The sequence below is a fragment of the Rattus norvegicus genome, chromosome 3, assembly GCF_021556685.1.
Source record: "Rattus norvegicus strain SHRSP/BbbUtx chromosome 3, alternate assembly SHRSP_T2T, whole genome shotgun sequence".
NCBI lineage: Eukaryota > Metazoa > Chordata > Mammalia > Rodentia > Muridae > Rattus > Rattus norvegicus.
The window spans coordinates 116723611-116738747 of record NC_141536.1 but is presented as its reverse complement, the minus strand read 5'-3'; the positions used below and the strand labels follow the sequence as shown (position 1 = coordinate 116738747).

Below are 15137 nucleotides of genomic sequence, written 5' to 3'. Positions count from 1 at the left end.
CAGCCCCCCATTTTTACTATATTAATCCTGCCAATCCTTGAGCAGGGGAGATCTTTCCATCTTCTGAGATCTTCTTCAATTTCTTTCTTCAGAGACTTGTTGTTCTTGTCATACAGATCTTTCACTTGCTTGGTTAGAGTCACACCGAGGTATTTTATATTATTTGTGACTATTGTGAAGGGTGTCGTTTTCCTAATTTCTTTCTCAGCCTTATCCTTTAAGTAGAGGAAGGCTACTGATTTGAGTTTATTTTATATCCAGCCACTTTGCTGAAGTTGTTTAGCAGCTTTAGTAGTTCTCTGGTGAAATTTTTGGGATCACTTAAGTACACTATCATATCATCTGCAAATAGTGATATTTTGATTTCTTCACTTCCAATTTGTATCCCTCTGACCTCCTTTTGCTGTCTGATTGCTCTGGCTAAGACTTCGAGAACTGTATTGAATAGATAGGGAAAGAGTGGGCAGCCTTGTCTAGTCCCTGATTTTAGTGGGATTGTAAGTTTCTCTCCATTTAGCTTGATGTTGGCTACTGGTTTGTGGTATATTATTTTTACTAGGTTTAGGTATGGGCCTTGAATTCCTTTTATCATGAAGGGGTGTTGAATCTTGTCCAATGCTTCCTCAGCATCTAATGAAATATCATGTAGTTTTTTTTTCCCTTGAGTGTGTTTATATAGTAGATTACATTGATAGATTTCTGTATATTGAAGCATCCTTGCATCTATGGAATGAAGCCTATATGATCATGACAGATGATCATTTTGATGTATTCTTGGATTCAGTTTGCAAGAATCTTATTGAGTATTTTAGCATTAATAGTCATAAGGGAAATTTGTCTAAGTTCTCTTTATTGGGTCTTTGTGTGGTTTAGGTGTAAGTGTAATTGTGGCTCCATAGAAGGAATTGGGTAGTGTTCCTTCTGATTCTATTTTGTGGAATTGTTGTGGTTTGCCCTGGAGTTATTAGTATTTTGATGCTAATTCCACTGCCCCAGGACAGCTGCCTAGCCACTGCTCAGGACTCAGGTGACTTTACCAGAACTTTCTCCCCATTTAATTGTAAAATACAGGTGAGGGCAGGTACAGGATAGAAGGAGGCCTGTCATTGGACAAGAAGGAAGGATGGGCAGGAGAAAAGTTTGAAGAAAGAGGAGGAGACTGGAACGAAAGGAGAGGATAAGTAGAAAGATTGCTGCCAGACTCAGAGAGAGGCAGTGTGATATGGGATGGAGCAAAGTGGGTGAGAGGCTTTGCTGACTGAGAATTAAGATATCCAGCAGATATCTTGGGGCACCGCAGTGCTGTATCTAGAGCGGGATAAAAGACTGTATTATTTTTTATATTTTTACAACAACATAGAATAGTTTGGACAGTATTGGTCTGAGGTCTTCTATGAAGGTCTGATAGAATTCTGCACTGAACGCATCTGGTCCTGGGCTCTTTTTGGTTGGAAGACTTTTTTTTTTTTTTTGGTTCTTTTTTTCGGAGCTGGGGACCGAACCCAGGGCCTTGCGCTTCCTAGGCAAGCGCTCTACCACTGAGCTAAATCCCCAACCCCGGTTGGAAGACTTTTAATGACTGCTTCTATTTCTTTAGGAGTTATGGGACTGTTTAGATGGTTTATCTATCTGATCCTGATTTAACTTTGGTAACCTGATATCTGTTTAGAATTTGTCCATTTCATCCAGATTTTTCATTTTTGTTGAATACAGGCTTTTGATAGTGAAAGGAAAATTATACAGATTTAAGGATTAAAAATATGAAGTTAAAAGAGTAAGTTTCAAAATTCACAGACTCAGGACTAAACACTGTGAAAAGCAAGTCCAGGCAGCCCTGCCCTGCCGCTAGGACTAACAGACCATAAAGATAAAGAAAAGGAATGCAGGGACCAGCCCGAGTTATCAGGACTGACCCAAACCATCTGGCAGAAAGGCACCTCCCCCAGCTTACTCAGAGTCACACCTTAACCAGATGTCCTTCAAACCCTGATACACCCCTAGCTCCTAAGATCCTGTACGCTCTAGTCAATACATACTCTCCTGCTGTGCTGTAATCTCACTGCCATGTTTAAATGAGCCAATCACTTATAGCTGCGCCAGAAATTAGCCAATTGTGTGTAACCGCGCCAAACCCCCAAGCCTTCCCTATATAAACCCCTGACTTTTGAGCTTCGGGGTCGACACCTCTGTCTCCTGCACAGGATACGTGTCAATACGGAGATCCCCGTAATAGATCTCCGTAATAAACCTCGCCTTTGCTTATTACATCCAAAATGGTCTCTCTGTGTCTGGGATCCGCAATTTCCTGAGACTTTAGAAAGGGTCTCTCTTCGGGGATCTTTCAATAGGTCTGATGATTTTTTTGGATTTCTTCAGTTTCTGTTGTTATGTCTCCCTTTTTATTTCTGATTTTGTTTATTTGGATATACTCTCTGTGCCCTCTAATTAGTCTGGCTAAGGGTTTATCTATCTTGTTGATTTTCTTCAGGAACCAGCTGCTGGTTTTGTTGATACTTTGTATAATTATTTTTTGTGTCTACTTGGTTGATTTCAGCAATGAATTTGGTTATTTCCTGCCTTCTACTCCTCTTGGGTGCATTTGCTTCTTTTTGTTCTAGAGCTTTTAGGTGTGCTGTCAAGTTGCTAGTGTATGCTCTCTCCAGTTTCTTTTTGCAGGCACTCAGAGCTATGAGTTTTTCTTTTGGCACTGCTATCATTGTGTCCTATAAGTTTGGGTATGTTGTGCCTTCATTTTCATTAAATTCTAGAAAGTCTTTTTTTTTAAATATCTATTTTATTTATATGAATACACTGTAGCTGTCCTCCACACACCAGAAAAGGACATCATATCTCATTACAGATGGTTGTGAGCCGCCATGTGGTTGCTGAGAATTGAACTCAGGACCTCTGGAAGAGTAGCCAGAGTTTGTAACCCCTGAGCCATCTCTCCAGCCCTAGAAAGTCTTTAATTTCTTTCTTTATTTCTTTTTTTTTTCTTCTTCTTCTTCTTCTTCTTCTTTTTTTTTTTTTTTTTTTTTTTTTGGAGCTGGGGACCGAACCCAGGGCCTTGCGCTTGCTAGGCAAGCGCTCTACCACTGAGCTAAATCTTTATTTCTTCCTTGACCAAGTTATCATTGAGTAGAGCATTGTTCAGCCTCCATGTGTATGTGGGGTTTCTGTCCTTCTTGTTGTTATTGAAGAACAGCCTTAGTCCATGGTGATCTAATAGGACGCATGGGATTATTTCTATCCTCTTATGTCTGTTGAGTCCTGTTTTGTGATAGATTATATGGTCAGTTTTGGAGAAGGTACCATGAGGTTCTGAGAAGACGTTATATTCTTTTGTTTTAGGATGAAATGTTCGATAGATATCTGTTAAATCCATTTGGTTCATAACTTCCCATATTACTGTCTGAGGCACAATGTGTGTTTTGAGTTTTAGTAATGTTTCTTTATGAATGTGGGTGCCCTTGCATTTAGCATAAATATTCAGAATTCATTCACCTTGGTGGATTTTTCCCTTGATGAGTATGAAGTGTCCTGCCTTATCTTTTTTGATAACTTTTGGCTGAAAGTGGATTTTATTTGATATTAGAATGGTTACTCCAGCTTGTTTCTTGGGACCATTTGCTTGGAATAATTTTTCCCAGCCCTTTTACTCTGAGGAAGTGTCTGTCTTTGTCACTGATGTGCATTTCCTGCATGCAGCAAAATGTTGGGTCCTGTTTATTTATTAAGTCTGTTAATCTATGTCTTTTTATCTGGGAATTGAATCCATTGATGTTGAGAGATATTAGGGACCAATGATTGTTGTTTTCTGTCATCTTTGTTGTTAGAGATGGAATTATGTTTGTGTGTCTCTCTTCTTTTGGTGTGGTCACAAGGAGATTACTTTCTTGCTTTTTCTAGGATGTAATTTCCCTCCTTATGTTGGAGTTTTCCATCTATTATCCTTTGTTGGGCTGGATTTGTAGAAAGATATTGTGTAAATTTTGTTTTGTCGTGGAATATCTTGGTTTCTCCATCTATGTTAATTGAGAGTTTTGCTGGATATAGTAGCCTGGGCTGGCATTTGTGTTCTCTTAGGGTCTGCATGACATCTACCCAGGATTTTCTAGTTTTCATAATCTGAGAAGTCTGGTATGATTCTGATAGGTCTGCCTTTATATATTTCTTGACCTTTTCCCCTTACTACTTTTAAGATTCTTTCTTTGTTTAGTGCCTTTGGTGTTTTGCCTATTATGTGATGGGAGGAATTTCTTTTATGGTCCAATCTGTTTGGAGTTCTGTAGGCTTCTTATATGTTCATGGGCATCTCTTTCTTTAGGTTAGGGAAGTTTTCTTCTATAATTTTGTTGAAGATATTTACTGGACCTTTAAGTTGGGAGTCTTCACTCTCTTCTAAACCTATTATCCTTAGGTTTGATCTTCTCATTGTGTCCTAGATTTCCTGGATGTTTTGGGTTATGGTCTTTTTGTGTTTTACATTTTCTTTGATGGTTGTGTCGATGTTTTCTATGGTATCTTCTGTCCCTGAGATTCTCTCCTCTATCTCTTGTATTCTGTTGGTGATGCTTATGTCTATGACTCCTGATCTCTTTCCTAGGTTGTCTATCTCCAGGGTTATCTCCCTTCCTTTGTGAGTTCTTTATTATTTCTATTTTCATTTTTAGTACCTGAATGGTTTTGTTCAATTCCTTCTCCTGTTTGGTTTTTTCTTTTTCCTGTAATTCTTAAAGGGATTTTCGTGTTTCCTCTTTAAGAGCTTCTACCTGTTTACTTGTATTGTCCCGTATTTCTTTCAGGGAGTTATTTTTTTTTTTTTTTTGGTTCTTTTTTTCGGAGCTGGGGACCGAACCCAGGGCCTTGCGCTTCCTAGGTAAGCGCTCTACCACTGAGCTAAATCCCCAGCCCCTCAGGGAGTTATTTATGTCCTTCTTAAAGTCCTTTAACATCATCATGAGATGATTTTAAATCAGAATCTTGCTTTTCTTGTGTGTTGGGGTATCCAGGACTTGCTGTGGTGGGTGAACTGGGTTCTGAAGATTCCAAGTGACCTTGATTTCTCTTTCTTAGTTTCTTACATTTGCCTCTTGCTATCTGGTTATCTCTGGTGTTAGCTGGTCTTGCTGTCTCTAACAGTGGCTTGACCCTCCTATAAGTCTGTGTGTCAGCACTCCTAGGATACCAGCTCTTTCCTGGTGGGATTTGAGTACCGAGAGCTCTGGCACAGGGTCAGCTCTGGCCGCACACAAAAACTGGAAGGAACCTGTCCCAGACTGCACCTGGGCTCCTTCATCCAGAGAGCTCCAGGCAGGTCCCTCAGAGCAGAAGTGGTGGTTCTATCTGTGCTCTCAGATGTGTCAGCATTCCTGGGAGACCAGTTTTCTCCAGTGGGATTCAGGAACTGAGAGCTGTGATCAGGGTCACAGAGCACAGGGTCAGCTCCAGGCGCAGATGGAAGCCAGAAAGAGGTCTTCTTAGGTTAGATCAGCTCCTACTTCCTGTTCCACCTCAGCTTCCTGGTTTATTTAATTGGTCCTCTATGGATGACATCTGTGTTATTGTCCATCTTTTGACAGCAGAGATGAATGGCATTTGCCAAAATCTCAATCTTAGCCCCAGACTTATTTTCAGGGTGGTGCTTTTGGGTGTTTGTGGCATCTTAGGGAGGTAGGCCTTTGGGGAGTCCTTAGGAGAGCAATTTGCTTGGTCATGTACTGCTGCAGTGATGTACTACCTTCCTAAGAGCCTGAATCATCTCTGTGATCAAATACCAGACAAGAAACAATTCCAAGAAGGAATGATTTGTTGTAGTTCACAGTACATCATGGAGGGGACACCATGGCACGGAAGGAAAGTCAGGGTGGCAGGAGCCTGAGGGACAGCTCTTGCTCTTCTTATGCAGCATTCTTAACCAGGAAGCCAAGATTGAACAGGAAGTAGGAACTGATCATACAACTTCAAGACTGGGTTGGAAAGATGGCTCAGTGGTTAAGAGCTTTTCCTAAGGTCCTGAGTTCAATTCCCAGCAACCACATGGTGGCTTACAACCATCTGTAATGGGATTCAATGACCCCTTCTGGTGTGTCTGAAGACAGCAAAATAAAATCTTTAGGGGGAAAAAAAACCAAACCCTTAATTGTGGTGGCTCACAGTTTTAATCCCAGTACTTGGGAGGCAGGTATGAGACAGGTGGATCTCTGGGAGTTCTAGACCAGCCTGGTCTACAAAGGGAGTTCCAAAACAGCCATGGCTCTTGTAGAGGAAACCCTGTCTCAACTAACAAACAATAAAACAAACCCCAAAGACACTTTGAAATCTACCCTAAGTGGCTCATTTCCTCTAGCGAGGCTCTGTCAAGCCTAAAAGTTCCATAATCTTTTCAAACGATGCTACCTTCTGAAGACTAAGACATTTCACATTCAAGCCACAAGGCCCTTAGAGGACTAGAGTCCAAAGTAACCATTTTTCTCTTGTTTCATTAGTTGCCCCAGGTATTTAGTGATAGTGATAGTAACAGGAAACTTATTAATACATCAAACAGCCTTATCTTTGCACTTGCACATGAGTATTTTATTTTGAGACAACATTTATATATCACAGGTTGGTTTTGGTCCTTCTGTTTCTCTCCAAAGGGTGCTGGGATTACAGGGTCTGTGCCACTATGTCTAGCAAACATTAGTGTTTTTCCAACCCAATTCCTGGATATGGAACTATAAAATCAAAGAATATGGGCATTTTCAATTCGGATTTGGTTGGTCAGGATCCCTTCCAAGGTTTGTGCTAGATTATGTTCCAACTGACAATTTAGGTAAGTGTCTGAGTTCCCCTGGTCCTGAGACATTGCTGCTGGCACCTTGGACACCTAAACTAATCTCTGGCATTGTTACTGGTGGGGAAACCCAGGAGTGGTGAGAACAAGGACTTGCTCAATACTTTCATCTCTAAACTTCTGCCTTCAGAGCTAAGAAGTGAGGGCTATCGATAGAGCCTGGTGCTGTAACCCTGTGAGGACCGATGAGGCACCTCAGACGCTAGGCATCTATGCTGTTCTCTGTGGGGTCTTTATTAGCCTTGTTTGTCTCCAACACAAGGTTGTAAGAACATGAGGATAAAGAAGCAGCTCTGGATGCTGCAGCACAGCCCGGAGTCAGTTACAGACTCCACTTTCTGAGTTACAGACGCTACCTTCCTTTCCAGAGCTTTCTGCAACCACACCCCTGCTTTATTTTTTTCTTCAAAGTTTCTGGAGCAGAGCACCTGGGATCTAGTTAGAAATGTCTATTTTCAGACCCACTGAAGATTTACTCAGTCAGAACTTTGGGCATGGGTGCAGTAACTTGGGGTTTAACAGCCTTTCAGGAGATGCAGATGGCTTCTAGAATATGGTGCTCTGCTAGCCACTTCCCATTCACGAGCCATTTCATTTCCCACTAGGTCCTTCCTCCATGGTACAATTTCTGAGCATGCTCTGGCTTCCAGCTTCTGAAACACTCCCTATTCTCACACCCGAGCTCAAACAGAGGTCTCCAGCTGACCCCAGTTTCTGCAGCAATGAAAATGTATAGTTTAAGATGCATGGATAGACAGACAGACAGACAGACAGACAGACAGACAGACAGACAGATAGATAGATGATAGATTGATAGATGATTGATAGGTAGATAGATAGACAGATAGATAGGTAGATAGATAGGTAATAGACCGATGATAGATAATGAATAGATGATAGCTAATGTACAGATATATGTTAGATAATTGATAGGTAGGTGATAGATAATTGGTAGATAAGTGATAGGTAATAGATAATAAATAGATAAATAATGGGTAGATAATAGATGATTGATAATAGATAAGTGATAGATAATAGATAATAAATAGATAAATAACAGGTAGATAATAGATGATCGATAATATATAGGTGATAGAAAATCAATAGATCAGTAGATAGAATTGATAGATAATAGATAAATTATAGATAATTAATAGATACGATAATAGATCAATAGATAGATAGATGACAGATGATTGAACCAAAGGAATTGTATATGCTAGGCAAGCACTGTGGAACAAAACTATATCCTCAGCCTATTTCTCACTTTCATGTTGTAACAGGGTCCCAAACTGGCCTTAAATTTGGAAATCTATGGCTCCAGCTTCCCTGAGTCCTGGGATTATAGGAGTGTACTTCACACCTAGATAACACTAAGTTTCCTAAGAGTGTATACATGTGTAGCACCGTGTTGGAAATTTATCTCCAGTTCTTGTATATTGTGGGCAAGGCATCTCTACCTCTAAGCTATCCCCTCCAAACCCTTATTTTGTTTTTGTTTTGGAGATGGCATCTCTGTCACTCAGAATGGCCTGCAATCTTTCTGCTTCTCCCTTCCAAGTGCTGAAGTCACAGGTATGCAGTACCACAACCAGTTAGGAAGCCTACATTTAAAATTTTTATTTTCTAGGTTCGATTCCTGTTTTAATCTCTAGGCCTGCAGATCAAGATGTAGTAGCTCTCAGCTACTGTTCCAGCACCCCCGTTGCTACCCTGCTCCCCACTGTGACGATAATGGACCAAGCCTCTGAAACTGCAAGCCAGCTCCAATTAGATACTTTCCTTTACCTTGGTCGTGGTGCCTCTTCACAGCAATAGAACACTGATTAAAACAGTTTTTTTTTTTTTTTTTTTTTTTTTTTTTTTTTTTTTTTCCGGAGCTGGGGACCGAACCCAGGGCCTTGCGCTCGCTAGGCAAGTGCTCTACCGCTGAGCTAAATCCCCAACCCCGATTAAGACAGTTTTTGTCTGACTGTTTTTGTTTGTTTGTTTGTTTGTTTGTTTTAAGACAGGGCTTCTTTGTGTAGCAGAGGCTGGCCCGGAATTTCCCTCTGTGTACTAGGCTGACCTCACAGAGATCTGCTTGTCTCTGCCTCTCCCCAGTGCTGAAATTAAAGGTGTGAGCCAACGACACTGGCTCACATATCTGGCTGTTTTTATCTGATAACATGGCAGCTTTTCCTTTCTTGGGCAAAATCAAATCTGCCACTGTTCCCCAATCCCAGGAGAGTCAGTTTCTCTTCCGAGGGTCCTTATCCACTTGGAGAGTTTGTGATGATTGGTGATGCTTATCAATGGGGGGGGTGAATCTGGGATAAGAGGAGACATTATCCTGTGAGGACTATTTAGGCTAAATTAGCCCCTGGCCAGGTCTGTGAGGGATTATCTTGATTAGGCTAGAAGATTCGGAAGGCACTGTTCCCTACCCCCATCACCACTACTTTGGGTCTCAGACACACAAAAAAGAGAAAACAGGGCTAAACTTCCTGTCTGTCTGTCTGTCTATCTATCTATCTATCTATCTATCTATCTATCTATCTATCTATCTATCTATATTAGAGTAAAATGATTTTTATTTGCTCATCAAATCTGATTTTAGGTTTCTTTACCATATTTCCATTTTATTAAAAGCAAAGGCCAATTAGTCCTCAGACTCTGAACCATCTTCGTCTTGACTAATTTGGAAGTAACGAAGTTCATAAGTCTCCTTGTCAGATGCGACCACACGAAGCCAATCACGGAGATTATTCTTCTTAAGGTATTTCTTGGTAAGATGTTTCAAATACCTTTTTGAGAACTGTTTCTCAGAAACAACTGTGATTTTATTCTTCAGGCGTTCAATGTGAACAACATTCCCAAGATTTCCAGTTTTTCCGTTGACTTTAACCTTCTCCCGTAGAAACTGTTCAAAATTTCCAGAATCAAAAATTCCATCTTCTACTGGATGAGTAAGGTCCAAATGAAACCTCCAGGTTGACTTCTTAGGCTTCTTGTCTTTCTGTGGTGCCATCCTGACTGTATATTCTTGACCACCTGCTTCAAGCTCTTACTTCCAGGACTTCCTCACCATGATGGACTTTACCCTCCAACTAAGAGCCAAAATAAATCTTGTTGGACTGGAGAGATGGCTCAGTGGTTAAGAACACTGACTGCTCTTCCTGAGGTCCTGAGTTCAAATCTCAGCAACCACATGGGTAGCTCATAATCATCTGTAATGGGATCAAATGCCCTCTTCTGGTGTATCTGAAGATAGCTACAGTTGACTTATATATAATAAATAAAATTTTTAAAAAAATCTTGTCTCCCTGGAGTTACTTTTCTTGGGATATTTTTATCACAGCAACAAGGCTGAGTTCCCACCCCCCTCTCAACGTGGCTTCCAGTCATTTTGTCTAAGAGGGCAGTGGTGGGAATGGGGGGTATCACTGTGGCTGGGCGCAACCCATAGGACCAAGAATTGTTTTAAGCCAGCACCCTCACTTATACCCCCAGCTGAACTAAGCTTTGGTTAATATGCTAGATGAGAACTAATAACAAACTCATAATCAAACTGCACTCCAAGTTCTTCCCCTTCTTCTAGAGCCACTGTGGGGGGTTGGGGATTTAGCTCAGTGGTAGAGCACTTGCTAGGCCCTGGGTTTGGTCCCCAGCTCTGAAAAAAAGAAAAAAGAAAAAAAAAATAGAGTCACTGTGGGTCTAGTGAACTGAGCTAGGCTACCAATGGATCCTTTGGGGGCAGCCCAAGGTATCAGGAGTATGAAAAAGATGTACACAGGGGAGAATTATGTGTGACCTTTCTACAGAACCTGCTAAGTCCCTTTTCTTTGTGCCTGTTCTGAATGGCGTGGAGAGGCTGTGAGCATAAGGCTGAAAAATGGAGGTGGGGGTGGGGAGACCTTTCTCAAAGGCCAGTCAGTCTACATGCTCTGGTTTTTATGCCCTAGGAGCCTCCCAGAACAGTGTTTGTTCCCTGGACCAGGTTAGATCAGAACATTCTGACCTTTATTCTGACTCAGAGCTAGAAGTCTACAGTAATAAACTGTCAACCAGATTGACAGTCTCTCTCTCTCTCTCTCTCTCTCTCTCTCTCTCTCTCCTTCTATCCCTCCTCCTCTCTCCCTCCCTCTCTCCCTCTCTGTCCTTGGCAAACAAGTCATTAATATTTCATTGGTTCATCAAATGTTTATTTGGTATCTGCATAGCACCAGGAATTATATAAGGAGGTTGGAACAGGAATAGGAAAGCAGTGCCTGTCTCACCTGCTGTACCCGCAGGAGCATGTGTGGACACAAGGTCACAAAACCATGGTCTTCCCAACATGCATTTGGGGGATTTCTGGGGTCCTGAAAATGTTTGAAGGGGTCTGTGAGGTTGGAAACTATTTTCATAGAAAAAATAAGGCACCTTACACCATTTATTCTATTCCAGAACTACATGCTTTGTATGTGCATCCCCAGAGAACCTTCCAGTCTCCTCCACATGACTATCAGGTATTATGGAAGCAAAGATGAGGATCCGGTTGTATAAATGTCAGAACAATGCCAAGTATAACTATAGTTTATAAAAAATTAAATTAATATGTAAAGATTTATAGTTACTTACTAAATAAAGATTTGAAAATCCCCCCCCCTTCCTTCTTTCTCTTTTTCAAGACAGGGTGTCTCTTTGTAGTCCTAGCTGTCCTGAAACTCACTCTGTAGACCAGGCTGTCCTCAAACTCAGAGATCGGGGGCTGGAGAGATGGCTCAGCGGTTAAGAGCACCCTACTGCTCTTCCAGAGGTCATGAGTTCAAATCCCAGCAACCACATGGTGGCTCACAACCATCTGTAAAGAGATCTGATGCCCTCTTCTGGTGTGTCTGAAGACAGCTACAGTGTACTTATATATAATAAATGAATAAATCTTTTGAAAAAAAAAACTCAGAGATCGGCCTGCCTCTGCCTCCCTAGTGCTAGGATTAAAGGTATGTGCCACCTCTGCCTGGCCTAATTTCCTAACATAGTAAATATCATTGCAGTTCGCAAAACAATCTTAAAAACTCTTGATTTTTGAGACCATTGTACACTAATATGCAATTTTAAGAAACAATACAGCAAAGTTCTGAAGAGCAATGTGTCTCAGAACTAGCATGTCCATCTGTCTCCTCCAGAGTTCAACATTCAACACCTTGTCAACAATTTGTCTCCCTCACTGGTGGTATTATAAAGGCAAACATAATTTCATGAGAAGATGCCACAGTCTAGGCAGCTGAACCATTTGACATTCCCAGCTGCTTACAAGTGAGCTCTCGAATCTCAGTTTCGCCTGGTTTTCTACACGTCGTCTGAGTTACCGCTCTCTTTTAAGAAGTCCTGGTAGCTATAACAGATACCTCACTGACTTTAATTTGCATTGCCCTAATGTGTAATGATGCTGAAAATATTTTCACACACTTACTTGGCAACTGGAGATATTCTCCAGTGCACTGACTCCTTATATCTTTTGCCCATTTTCCAATTAGAGTTTTTTTATTTGAATTTCCCAAATTCTTTGCATTTATAGGACTTCACTACATTGTCAGATATGTGCTTTGCTAACACTTTCCCTTGGTTTCTATCCCTTTCCTGGTATCTTTTTCAGAACAACAGGCTGTCTCTTTGAAATAGATGTCATCTTTTTTTTTTTCTTGGCTAGGTTACACCTTGGGGATCATCTAACAACATCCATCCATCCATCCAGCTTCCACCTTGGGGATCGTCTAACAACATCCATCCATCCAGCTTCCACCTTGGGGGTCATCTAACAACATCCAGCCAGCCTGCTTCCTGAATATCTTCTATTGTTTTCTAAGTGTGGTGTGTGGTGTAGTGATAACATTTATATCTAATCTTTCACCTTTATTGAGTTAATTTTTATAAGGTTTGAAGTTTAAATTGAGTTTCATATTTATCTATGCTGTGCTTAAATTTAGACATGCTTAAATTTCATGTATTCAATATTCGGAAAGTCACATATTACTATTTGATCAGTGGGATTTTCGGGGAGGCAATTGGTTCTACTCATGGATTAATGGGTTAGTTTTTTTCTTTTTCTTTTTTCTTTTCTTTTTTTTAAAGATTTATTCATTTATTATATATAAGTACACTGTAGCTGTCTTCAGATACACCAGAAGAGGGCATTGGATCTCTTTACAGATGGTTGTGAGCCACCATGTGGTTGCTGGGAATTGAACTCAGGACCTCTGGAAGAGTAGTCGGGTGCTCTTAACCACTGAGCCATCTCTTCAGCCCGGGTTAGCTTTTTCTTAACTCACTAACTTACCCCACCTTACCTAAAACCCAGGTTCTTCAAGGACACTAAGAGTTTATCATGATAAGCACATAAACCGGTGAGGGTGTTTCCGGGTAGCTGCCAGGTGCTGGGGGGGATGCTGGTACCTTTTCTTCTCCTCCCATCATTTCCTTCTTTCCAGTCTGGGGGGTGAACTCACCTTGGGTGTTCAGTTTATACTTGATTTAATTCTTTTTCTCCCAAGTTGATGCTCAATCAGCTGTAGAGGCTTCTTAAAGCACAGCTGCCAATTTCACCCTCAGAGTTTTTGATCTGCGATGATATAGTTGAGGAATCTGGAATCACCTGGGGAAAGAGACCTCTGGCAATGTTTGATTACATTAATTGAAGCTGGAAGGCCTGATCACCTTAGGCGGCACCACTCCCTAGGCTCGGGATCCTGGATTGTGTAAAAGTGGAAGTGCATGCATACATGCATTAGTTCATTGTCCTATGCTCCTGACTGTAGATGTAATGCAATGTAACTAGTTCCTCAAGTTCTTGTCACATGACTTCCCCATAATAGTAGACTATAACCTGGAATTGTGAGCCAAATCAACGTTTTTTGCCTTTGGTTTTGTGGTCAGATTATTTTAGCACAGCAACATGAAAAGAAACCAAGACAGTAGGTTTGGGGGAGAACCCAATAATTTTCTGACAAGTTCCCATGTGTACTGATGGTCTGGGAGCCATATTGGTAGTTAATTTTGGCTACATTAGATTGAGAGATGTCTAAGAGACTAGTAAAACACGCTTCTGGATGTGTCCATAGAGGCACAGAGAGGGTTAACTAAGGAGGAAAACATGCAATAAAAACATACTCTGAAAGGTTTGTCCCATACGTCAGGGGCTCAGAGGGGGTCGTTGCCCCCAGGATCTGTAATGCCCTGTCACACCCTCCTAGCCATAGTGTCTCCAAACCTCTCAAGCTATGAGACACAAGAACACCTTTCCTCCTTTCTGTTGTTTTACTTGAGGATTTTGTCACAGTGACAGAGAATTGAGAAGTTCTACTTTAGATGGTTCTTGTTAGCTTGAATAGGTGTAGAAGTGGTTAAAATGTTCTCTCTGCCATAGTTGTTCTTATCAGCTTCATTGGTTAGCTTCACCTAACAGAAAAACTTCTGGGTATGTTCCTAAATGTGTTTTCAGAGAGCTTCAGCTAAAGTGGAAAACCTGCCCTGAATGTGGAAGGCACCGTCCCACTGGCTGACACCCTAAACTGAGTAGAAAGGAGAGAGCAAGAGGATGACCAGCCTTCATCTTTCTTTGATTCCTACCTGGGGACACAATGTATCGAGCTGCTTCACAATGCTGACATCATCACTTCCCCAACATGCTGGACGGTGTCTCTTCTTAAGCTGAGCGCCAAAACAGCCCATATCTCTTTAAGATGATTTAGTCAGGCATGTTGTTACAGCAACAAGAAAAATAGTAATACATTCTGCAAATAAATAGACTCCAAAGGGCATGGCTTATAGTATTTGTTTTCTGAAATTTACAGAAACTTAATGGGAAGGTCTTTTTAAATGGCAGAATTTTATTTGTCTTGTTTTTAATTGTAACTAAAAATTGTAACATAAAATTTACCACCTTAATCATTTTTCAGTATAGTTCAGTAGTGTTAAGCATATTTAAGAATGCCTGATTTGAGTGGACTAGGAGAATTCAGCAGTTAAGAACACATACTCTTTTTCAGAGGACCAGAACTGGAGTCCCAGTACCTACCATGTCCCGGAACTCCAGATCTGACTCTTTTGGTCTTCAGGGGCATTGACACTCACACGAACATACCCACACATACACATATAATTTAAACAAATAAATAAAATATAAAAAGAATGACTGAGTTTTGCGTCTGCCATCCTTTCCTTAAATCCTCTTTGGACAATAGAGGACTGTTTTTGTCTTTGATAAATCTGACGGGAATTACTAACCCAGAAACAGTGTGGGTAAGGATGGGAGCTGGGTTGTGGAGTGGCAAAGTTTGTC

General features: G+C 41.0%; 1 protein-coding gene and 1 long non-coding RNA gene across 2 annotated transcripts in view; one reads left to right on the top strand and one right to left on the bottom strand.

Moving 5' to 3' along the window:
* LOC134486152 (uncharacterized) overlaps nt 1–14615 on the top strand; it is a 115104-nt gene extending 100489 nt beyond the window's left edge. Inside the window, exons 5-7 of the long non-coding RNA XR_015683805.1 lie at nt 11264–11325; nt 12510–12670; nt 14298–14615. This is a non-coding gene — a long non-coding RNA (uncharacterized LOC134486152). The remainder of the gene's footprint in view (nt 1–11263; nt 11326–12509; nt 12671–14297) is intronic.
* Rpl22l2 (ribosomal protein L22-like 2) lies at nt 9389–9853 on the bottom strand. Its single transcript, NM_001408857.1, has one exon. The coding sequence runs from the start codon at nt 9843–9845 to the stop codon at nt 9477–9479; it is 369 nt and encodes a 122-aa protein (NP_001395786.1). The 5' UTR covers nt 9846–9853; the 3' UTR covers nt 9389–9476.
* Nucleotides 14616–15137: the final 522 nt, after the last annotated feature.

Coding starts and splice junctions, on each gene's coding strand:
- Rpl22l2 (NM_001408857.1), bottom strand. CDS start 9,845: ATGGCACCACAGAAAGACAAGAAGCCTAAGAAGTCAACCTGGAGGTTT.